This window comes from Strigops habroptila, chromosome 8 (genome assembly GCF_004027225.2).
Source record: "Strigops habroptila isolate Jane chromosome 8, bStrHab1.2.pri, whole genome shotgun sequence".
Lineage (NCBI taxonomy): Eukaryota > Metazoa > Chordata > Aves > Psittaciformes > Psittacidae > Strigops > Strigops habroptila.
In genome coordinates, this window is record NC_044284.2 from 24,675,997 (window position 1) to 24,686,735 (window position 10,739).

The 10,739-nt window shown below is 42.1% G+C and overlaps 2 protein-coding genes across 6 annotated transcripts in view; one reads left to right on the forward strand and one right to left on the reverse strand.

Moving 5' to 3' along the window:
* Positions 1-10,739, forward strand: part of MED12L (mediator complex subunit 12L) — a 152,601-nt gene that overhangs the window by 37,887 nt on the left and 103,975 nt on the right. The gene's annotated exons all lie outside the window — the stretch shown is intronic.
* GPR171 (G protein-coupled receptor 171) lies at positions 71-3,118 on the reverse strand. The gene is made up of 2 exons (XM_030495058.1): positions 3,104-3,118; positions 71-1,645 (listed from the first exon to the last, which is right to left on the reverse strand). Exon 2 carries the CDS (start codon positions 1,594-1,596, stop codon positions 613-615), a length of 984 nt encoding a protein of 327 aa, XP_030350918.1. The 5' UTR covers positions 1,597-1,645; positions 3,104-3,118; the 3' UTR covers positions 71-612.

A 10,739-nucleotide genomic window follows, 5' to 3' on the forward strand; every position in this document is an offset into this window, starting at 1 on the left:
GTAGTAACATATTGTTAGCTTTGTTCATATTCATTGAAGCAGCAGCAAGGAAAGGCAATGCAACTTGGCAATAAGAAATTTATTTATAAAAACTGCAGGTATGACATAAACAGATACAATAACTTTTAATCAGTGCAGCTTAAAATCGCTTTCTGGAGTAAATAATGCCCTCTAAAATGGTTTTGGGTTAAGTGTATGTATGAAAACTTTGCAGCTGAAGAACTGCTTTAAATTAATCTCTTCATTCGATTACACCAAGTTGTTTAATATAGTAACTCTACAATACTTGACTTGGAAAAGGTGAGCTCGGGTTTTTACCATAAATAATTACAAGGTACATTTGAGTTTGTCTGATTTGTTATGTTCTTAAGTGTTGCTGATCCCTGGAAGGGCATCACTGGCACCTTGAACTGTTTCTGAAGGGCTTTATCGAGGTTCTGTTAGTCCAGACCTGTTGTGTGAATGTATAACAAAGTGGTGGGTATGGTTCAAGTTTTTTTTCCTTCTGCTTGAGCTCGTGTTTCAGCAGGAATGTCGTTGCCCATGATAACCATGCTTGCAATTGCACCACCGCTGTTTGTACTGCTGATCTGAACACTCCTCTGATGTATTTTAGAATTGGTACTTTTGCATCTGCTGCTCACTTCTGTGTTGTACCTCTTCGTCTGTGAAAACCTGTGTCTCTTTAGGTGCGGCAAAAGTTTCAGTGAATTTCAGTCTGAATGATTTGGAAAGATGGTAGTACAGAATAGGGTCAAAACAGAGGTTTGATACGGCAAACAGCAACGTAGACTCTTTAGCTTTAAAGAGAGCTTGTTTCTGAGAGCAGCTGGTATTGGTATCACTTTGGCTCAAAGTATAGGGGATACGAACAATGTGATACGGCACAAAACACAGCAGGTAGCCTGCAGTTACCAGCAGTATGTTGATGAGGGCTTTCCTCACGTTTGCGTAACTCTCACTGTATTTGTTCCGGTAGAGTTGTCGAACAACAAGGAAATTGGAAATCAGTATCACAGCTGAAAAATTCAGGAATATCGCTGTGCATATGAAATTAGTAAACACATGCCAGTCTCTTCCAAATTTTGTTTTGAAATCAATGCATCCTGCACCAGGTTGTTCTTCAATGGTTTTTATTGGAATAGCCATGTTAGGTACTGTTATAAGGAGAACCATTGTCCATACGACTGCAGACAACATCTTGGCAAATCCAGGCTCCTGAATGCGGTAGATCTTATAACTGTGCATTAGCTGAAGGCAGCGGTCCATGCTCACAAATCCCAGAAATATAATAGATAAATACATGTTCAGATAGATGAAACAGGCTGTAACTTGACAGTGAAATATTCTCAGTTTCCAGGACGCAACTCCTAGGTCAACAATAATCTTTACTGGCAATGCCAAAGTCAACAAAAAATCTGCTGTTAAGAGGTTAATTAAGTAGATACTCATACACTTCTGTTTCTGATCTCTTTGTGTGAATGCCCATAGTGCAAAACAGCTTCCAATAAATCCCATAAGAAAAATCAAGTAGTAAAAATAGGTGAAAGGTTCCATTTCTTTAACAACGTGGCATTGTGAAACATTGCTTGACATTGTAAACTTCTTGTGCGAGTTGGTTTTGCTGCTAGAGGATCTCAAGAACCTACAAAGAGAACCAAGACAATGTCAATGACATTAACTTTTCCTCAGAGTCAGTAGTTACTCTTTGGGAATTTTGTTTGATTAATTTAATGGAAAAAAATGCAATTGGGAAAAAATATTATTCTCTCTCTTCAGGCTGCTTCACAGATATTCAAGAGGGCTTTGTTCTCATGTTCGAAAAGTTTGGAAACATGTTAGGGTTTGTCCAGGAAAGCATACAGACTACTAGAGTAGTCTTTCTGAGTGGGTGTTTAGTTCAACATGTTTGGTTCAACAGTGCTCTCCTCTCCTCCCCTCTCCCAACCAAACCACCAAAATAAAAGCTTGAATCTGTTTAAGATTAAACATCTGGTTAATAATGGTCATACTAAAACTTAAGAACTTTTGAACAATTAAAACTAGGCCTAAAAAAAGGGTAAGATTTGTAGCAGTCTTGTTCTATAAAAAAGTACTAGGAGTTTTGAAGTTAGTGCGCTGTCAAGCCAATATATGGATATGTCAGATAGATGAGCAAATAGTTCTAATCAGTCCTAAGTTTTGCAAATTGCGCTCTCTTCCTACTTGAACAGAGGATAAATTAATTGCTTATTTTTATGAAACCTTTAGAAAAAACACTTTTTGAAAGAAACAGCCATTAAATAATTTTTCTCACTTCCTTTTTAGGCTTCACTAGAAAGTATAGGGAAGAAAAGTAAAAAATTTTGGTCCTATTTTAATCAAATATACTACTCCATGACTGAGGGGTTTTTTTTGTTTGTTTGCTACACTGTCAGACTGCTGTGCGGAATGTCTGTGGAAAAGGAGGCCCGGCACATTGATTAGAACTTCTTGGAATGAAAACCAGTGCATTTATGTCTTGAATAGCATCAGGATGCAATGGTTCTGTATTTCATTATATTATTTCTAATTTTAATATATAATATAAGAGAACTGCATTTGCACATTTATTTTCTGCTGTAAAATATGTATCCAGATGTGAATGATTTGTAAACCAAAATGATTGCAGATACTCCAGTGCTGTAAAATGGGGGACAAAACAGTTAGTTTGTTTCTTGCAGATAGCTCTCCACAGGTTGTCTTTATTGTCCTGAAAACATGCAACGGAGTTGAATTAAGCCTGGGTCTGTGTAGTGTAGGTGAGGAGCAGGCGGCGCTGCTGGTGCTGTGGGGCTAGCTGCTGCTGTCCAGGGCAGTGGGAGCTTCCTGCACTGTGGCACGGTGCAGCCCTGCTCGTCCTTTGTGGGGTGAAGAGGCAGCCCAGCAAACTGAGCTCTGAAATTCTGCTGAAACTGGGGCCTCTGAGGGTAGAGTGGGACCACAGCCAAGTGACACTGACTACAGGCTGTCTTGATAAATACCTGAGCCTGACTTTCTATGCAGTTGGCATAGTTAATATTTCAAGCTGTGTATTTATGCAGATCTAGGTAGGCTGGAACAGACAAAGGCTAAAAGCACGTACCTGTCTTGGCAGTCTGTGGGGTCTTCTGCGCATTAGCCTGCAAACGTCTGATGTCTCTTGGAGACCACTCTCGCAGTCAAGTAGAGTGTTAATCTTTTCCTCTGGCTGTGTCTGGTGTTTTTTAAAACGTGTCTGTGGTTTCTAAATGCGCTGATTGACGCAGTTAAAACCAGCATTCAAATAATGTGGAAGTTACCTAAAAGAGACGTGACAGAAAAATGTGAGTGTTCACGGAACAGCCCAGAGAGACCGCTTTTCCTGTTTCTCAAGCAGGAGGTGGTGTTGGGGTCGGAGGCATGCTGAGGGCAGAGCCTGCTGCATGCTCTACCTGTGTCCTGCAGCTGGGAGCTGCTCCTTGGGCATGTGATGCTGTGCAGGACAGAGTGGGGAGTGATGGGGAGGAAGGTGGCTGTGAAAGAGCTGGGTTATGCATGGTGATGTGGCCAGTAGCATGGATTATTACGATTATTATGAGTCAAAGTATGTTTTTGTGGAGGGAAGGTGGTCAGTGTTGCTTGACCTGTCCACATTGGAGAGCTTGTGGGGATGGTAGGCTGATACCGAGCAGACCAGAAGGTAGTACAGGTTTCACTCCCTCCTGCTAACCTCAAGCCTGCAGGTTTAAGTTTTAAGTGTTTATGATGTGTTCACAGATGTAAGGGTGATGAGACATGGATGGTTTGTCAGCCCCAGCACATGGACTTTTTCATGTATTCCTAAAGCTTCATTAGGTTAGTCCCAGATTCTTGACCTGGAGGTGTGGATGTGTGACATCACAGTGGTTGTTTCTTTGCTTTTATTTTTTAAAAATATGAAATTCTGTTCCCCTACATGTCTTAAATTTAAAATCTATCTGGAATCAGGATTTTGCAGTGTAGTCGGTCCTTATTCGTTGTAATATTCCTGCATGAAATTCCAGCTTTTGGAAATTTCATGAGTGTTTCTTCTAGGCTTGCGACCTAATTTGCAGCTTTAAAGGCACACAGGGATTCTACAGAGAGCAGTTAAAATTTTAAACTGTGGGACATTTGCCAAGCACTATTAAAAATAAAAATGACACATTATGGATACAGGGGAAATAATTATAATTAAGCTGCTTTCATTTGTTTATTTTTTGTTAAACCAGGAGAAAATGCCTTAACACGAGGTTAGGGGCTGAGGTGCCGACAGCAATACTGAAACCCCAGAATGTTACCACTTGGTTGTAGCTGAGAATCCACAGGAATTTACAAACCATGTATCAGAGCTTTACGAGGGAACAAGTTAAGAATGTCTGGTTTTACGTTTAGTCAGAAGCTTAAAGTTCAGACCATATTTGTCAAATGTTTGCAAATCTTAATAATCTGGAATGATCCTGTGTTTGGTTTTGAGCAAACATGGACTGCTTTTTTTTGGTGTTATGCTCATCATGCAAAACTGATCTTACCATACTTATGTTTTTCCTTCTTTTTTTTAAAAAAAAAAAAAACAACCCCAAAATGCAAAAAACCCCCTTAAAATGTAGCATCCAGTCAGTTTTTTCAGTGTGTGTCTTTTCTGTAGAGTCAGTTTAAAGCTCGGAAAACTTTTCCAGGTCTAAAAAGACAAAGTGATGTTTAGGGAAACATTTACTGAGAAATGGTCTATGCTTCCTGCAGAAGTGTTTCAGGAGGAGAAGAAACATGAGAACATGAGTCTACTGTGCTGTATTCAGGTTTTGTTGCGGTTCAGTGTCATCCTCTTCCCCAGTCTTTATGGCTAATTTTTAAAAGGCCATTTTAGTTCATAAACTACAGATGCAGATGGTAGATTTTACTGCAGTTAAGGTTGCTGAGCACTTCTCGTCATAAAGCTCTATTTTTGGTGGTTTAAATTTTGCTGATTTTTTTTTTTTTTTTTTTTTTTTTTTTTTGAATTTGGAGTTTTCCGTGATGCCTGCCTGCTTTGGCTGACTCCTGGGATTGGGAGTGGTGCAAGGGAGGGAAGGGGTACAGATATGGGCAGGAATTTCACCAGAATGGTTAAATAATTTCTGAGTACAAAACTGGGAAAAAATAACATCTAAACTAAGACATTCTCCCCCCTAAATCTGATGAGCCTTGTGTTTTAAACTGTACACACCACACATTTTTGTGGGTGCTCCTTGTGTTGGGATCATTTCTGATACCTCTCCACGTTTTGCATGTTCATTTGGAGAAAGGTTTCACATCCAGAAAAAGTTTCCAGAGGTTTTCCGGAGCTCTGCTGTTAGTAGGCTTTGACCTTGTTTATGTTCCAAGCACCCTCCACTGCACTTGTGGTCGAGCCAAGTGCCCGCTGCAGGATCAGAGCGGGGAGCGGTGCCCTGGGAAGGGGGAGCCCTGGACTCTGGTGTTGCGGAGGAGGGTGAGCTAGGACTCGCTCCTGAAGGAGCTTCAGGCAAGGTTACCCGTGGGGGCTTCAGGGGAGCTGGGAGAACGGGGAGAGTGTGAGAGTGGCCAGTGTGGATGTACCTCAGGATCCTTGTGGGTTCTCCTCGCCTGCAGTTTGACTTTCAGAAGCTGTGAGGTGTTACATCGCACCATCATGTGTGGGGAATGCTGGGGCTGTGCAGGGCAATGCTGCCCAGATATGGAAGAGTGGATATCTGTCCAGGTGGGCTCTGCTTGCTGGGGGTGAACACTGATGGTGGGACATCCTGGCATGTGTTCTGGGTATGCTGGTGCTCAGCTTGGCTGGTGTTTCCTCCAGGAGATGCCACCTTCTGTTTTCTCCTTCCCTTCAGCAGGTTGCCTCAGAGTTTATTTGCTTAAGGCTCCTCAGGTAAAGATCCTGTGGGACTTATTTGGGATTAAAGTTAATTAAATATGCACTATAAGGGGTGGAATTAAGTTTATAAGGACAACTTTAATTTTGTATTGGAGGAGCAATTGCAGGATTGCGTGCAAGTGCAATTTTCAGTATGTTCGTTCTTATTTCTGCAGCTGCCGGGTGGGTGCAGCTGATGGTAAGGGGACGTCTCCAAGCCCCTAGTTTTCATTGTGTGATCTTTATCTTCAGTGCTGGAGAACGTTAAATGTCAACAAGCACTGGCCAGGCACGGATGTTCAAGGCTCTGTCTGATCTCCTCTCTTTAAATGAGGAAAATATGTACCAACCTGTTAATCCGTCTTTTCAGAAGCTAATGTTTGAGTTTAGATCAGTCATATGCCTGTGTCTTTTAATTCAGGAACGTTGTCAAGTATAGAGTTTCGTGATTGCTTTTTATAAGTTTTTTGAGCCTACTTTGCTGTGCAGTTACAAAACTAAGGCTTACTGGCACACTGCCCGAATGGACTTTCTCTGTCAGCATCGGGTGCAGTGGGAGAAAACTGGGAGAAATTTCACTCACGCTTAGGTGGAGGAAGGGAACCGTAAGCTTCCCATGGCATGGGTCAGTGCTGAGGGAGCAGGAGAAGCATCCCTGCCGCTGCATGCTTCGTCCACCACTTGGCATGTAGCAGCCTGAGAGCAGGATGGGGCCGCCTGTCGGAGGGCGTCGAGCCCTACAGCCCCTGGCGGGAGTGGAGCGAACGCCGGCAGAGCCCCGGCGGCGGTTCCTCCTCCCGGCCCGGGCACACCTCCAGAGGCTGTTCAGGAGTCAGCTGCGGCGGCTGCATCGGAGGACGCTTGGGGGTGGATTACTTGCGGGAGGGATGTGGCTCTCCCAGGGTTCGCTCTGTATAAATGTGCTGTTAAAGGCACCGAACGTTTGAGATTTGATTTTGAGTTTAGATTTCTTTGGTGTGTGTTTGTGTGCCTGTACAAGACAAACAGATGCGCATGGCTAGAGATTCTGCAGTCGATGGGTGATAGAGAGCTGATGGGAAACCCTGGTTTTATCATGATTTTGTATCATTTCTCTGATGGTAGGAGAAAAACCCCCCAACATTTGCAAACAGTTCATTTGCTTTCCGCTTATATTAAATTGTGAGAGAAGCATTCATAATCGATGTCAGAGGCACAGTAATGAGCAGATGGTACAAATTAGTCCTGAGAGAGTTTTCCTCTCTGTGCGTGGCTGTCACAGTCACTGTTTCAGTGTTGAGGCGTGTCTTTGATGAGCAATCTTTGAGTAGTGTCTTTGCCATCCTTTATTCATGTAACTGAGAAGTTTTTTATCATGTACAAACTAGTATTTTACTGCTATTCATGGTTTTCACTAAAAGATTAAAATTTTTTATCCCATTGCAATGTCTACATTGTAAATGAAAACTAGGAGTGATTTTGGCACATAGTTATGAATTCTGATCAGAAATAGCTATTTCTGATGAAGAAAAAACACTTCATGTATTTATTTTACAGTGTGAGGAGGTAAGATTTGTTTGGTGTGGCCTGTGTCACTGAGCCTATTGGGGACGGGAGGATCTGCTCTGCACACAATGCTGTATGAACTCCAGGTACTATGGGTAGACAACCATGTCCTGGGAATCGGTGTCATCGGCAGCCAGCAGTGCACACTGCCTGCTGTCAGATAGCGAGTAGTTCCTTAGCCTGCCCTGTTTCCTTCCATCAATTATCAATACTTAGTTTTACTTGCTTGAACAATGTTGTTTTACAGATAAGCAGTGCCCTGAAGTGGTGATTATTAGACATGCTAATGAAGATTGCTCGTAAAAATAATAAAGGACTTACTTGTCAGGCTGAGACAGGAGAATATGTGTGAGGGTGTTAGCAGAGGGAAACTAGCCCTTCCCTCCTGTCCCTTCTGTTCTAAAGTTAGCAAGTACAAGGGGCGCTCCCCCATTGTACCTGCTGGTTGTGACTGTGTGGCCTTGTGAGTTAAAGTGGCATCTGCCCCCCCTTCAGTAAGTTGGGGTTTTCTTACAACAGAGATTACTTTTTGAGATGACATCCTGCAAAATTAAACTGTGTTAGGAGTCTTATCACCGATTTCTGCACAACCAGGGTATTTTTATATGTTGAGGCAGCTGTGGAGTGAGCTTTCTGTTCTGAAATAACAGTGTTTGAAGGAAGGATTTCCATTTGGTAGGTTTAGCTCTTTTATTGAAAAGTTACTATGCTGTATCAGTGGCAGAGAAAATGGTTCATTTTGCAGCCTTACACCATGATATTAACATAAATAACCCATTGCACTGTAACTGCAGCATTGATGTTTTTGCAGTGTTATTCTGAGTTGGCTTCTAGGTAGGGAGCTGTGTGGTGAGTATCGCTAAAGGATAGGGCAGGTTTATGAGGTGATACCTAGTTTCAAATGTAAGACCTTCATGGGCTTTTTGAAGCAGATGTATGTCACCCTGCCTGGGTGCTATCTCAAGGTTTTGAACAGTAGAATGACATTTCCTTACAAAGGGTTGACCAGAAACATCATCAGGCTTGGGGAGAAAAGCTGGAGTGAGCATGACAACTTCTGTGCAAAAGTGTGTGTTTGATGTCTTTGCAATCTGTTGTGCAGGCTGGTTCTTCCCAGCAGCATCATGCCTGCCTCTGCAAGAGATTCCAGGTCCAGCAGAATAACTTCACTTTCCAAAGAATAAACAGATCAAATCCAGCTTCTTGTTCCAGCAGTGTTATGGAGGGAGTCATGAGTAAGTCAACAGGATGAGCTGCAGTTGGGGGCTGGGTTGCTGTTGAAAGGGAACCTTGTTTAGCTTTGGGTCACCCATAACTTTCACTGCAAGGTTTTTAGGGAAGTTCCTCCAGGTGATAGGTTGACAAGGCAAGAGCTTAGGGCAACCACAGGCCTTCTGGGTGTCTGAGGAGCTGGCGAGGTTTATCTGAGGCATGATGTGCTGGAAAAGGTGTGGGAGAATTAACTTATCAGTGCAGAAGAAACCCTGGCCCTGTTACTTTGCTGCATGAACTGGTGTGCAAAGGTAAGAGCAAGGTTGGAGAAATGAATCGGTAGTTTGGTTTAATAACGGTGTCGTTTGAAACTTGTCACACACAGGGTGGCAGATTGCACTAGGATTGGGGTCATAGAAGTGTTTTCTGACTAGTGAAGCTATTGGAGGAAGACTTTTTTCAAAGTGAGCCAAAACCTAGAAATTTAGTGTCACTTTTGAAAAACAGTGCTGGTCAGCATCCTTACCTTTTCATGCCTGCGTGTAGGATTTTGTCGTTCTAATATCAGTAATCTGGTGGGATGAGGAAACAATTTTACAATATAAATATTGTTTTCAAAGCTTGCAAAGTAATTTAAAAGTCATACAAATATGCATTGTGGAAGTGTTTTCATGTGCTTTCACAGCCACAATTATTTAGATTTACGTAGGCAAATACCAAGCCATGCCGTGTAAGGAACTAAATGTTTTTGCCATAAATGACGATCTCCCACAAAGCAACAGATTCCCTTCCCCTACTGGCTGTTTCCCTTTCTTGGAGGGAAGAGCCTGTGAAGTCTCAGTTTGACAAGAGTTGGGGAGCTCTGAAAGAACCATATAAATAATCTTTTATGTATTTTCTTTAAAAAAACACAATAGACTGCAGCCTTCTCCTGCAGTCCCTATGGGCTGGTTCGGGCTGAGGATCCCCCAGCCCTGTGGTCAGGTGAACCCTGGTGTGGGGTGCTGGTGCTTTGGGTCTGGGGTGGGACCACTCTTCAGCAAGCAGGAAATAAGTGGAGGTGAATACACTCTGCAGAGGTGTGTCTGCAGAGGACACTCCACAGAGCTGTCCAGTCCTTTGGTTGAAATGTAATCCAGTGTGATGGTAGAATTCTGTTACTGTAGATCAGCGGTCTCGGACCAAGTGAAGTTACACACAGCCTCAGAGACGGTTCAACACCATATGTTTAAAAATCTTTCACCTTGAGAGGTTATCTGTTAGGACTAAAATGAAACACAGTGGCATAAAAGTGAAGCACAGGTTATCTGTTTTCTGTTCCTGTATCTTCTTTCTTAAATAAAATGAAAGCATCCAGCTTCCAGAGCCACAGTCTGAAAGCTTTTGTGGGTACTTTATGCACTAGTGTGTTTTCTCTGTACAATGATAAAATTGATTTAAAAAAAAAAAAAAAGCTGAACTGAAAAAAAGTTTAAAAAGGCATTAGAGAGATTATATGTATATAGAGAGGTTGGTAGCTCTCAGCTGTTGCCTTTGTACAGAGAGAAATGGTTTATCATCATGCCAAAAGCATGAGAAAATGAACGAATCATTCTTTCTGGATAGAAATATACTCCAGAGTCTCTAGACAGCTGTACATGTGGGTTTTTGCCTCCTTCTGCAGCAACAGCAAGGGAATTACTGAAATCTCAGTCAGTTTGGTATGAACATTTTTGGTGTATGCCATGTTATTTCAGAAAAGTCCTGAGGAATATGGTACAGTGTAACTGTGCTATTTAGTTTATAGAAGTCTTCTTTTTAAACACTTGCTCATATTCAGCATCACATTTTATAGAAATGCTCTGACGTTTAGTGCCCAAGGGTGACAAATAGTCATGTTTAATTTTTAATTTTATAGAAAGCTTCCCTTAAAAAACCCTACATATAAACATATATATATCTCTCTCTAATTTTGCCAAGGGCTTTTCAGGCTTTGTGCAGATCTTTGAGGATTTGATGTGTATTTTTTTTACTTCTCTCTTTCCTCCCTCTCTTTCCTCCCTCTCTTTCCTCCCTCTCTTTCCTCCCTCTCTTTCCTCCCTCTCTTTCCTCCCTCTCTTTCCTCCCTCTCTTT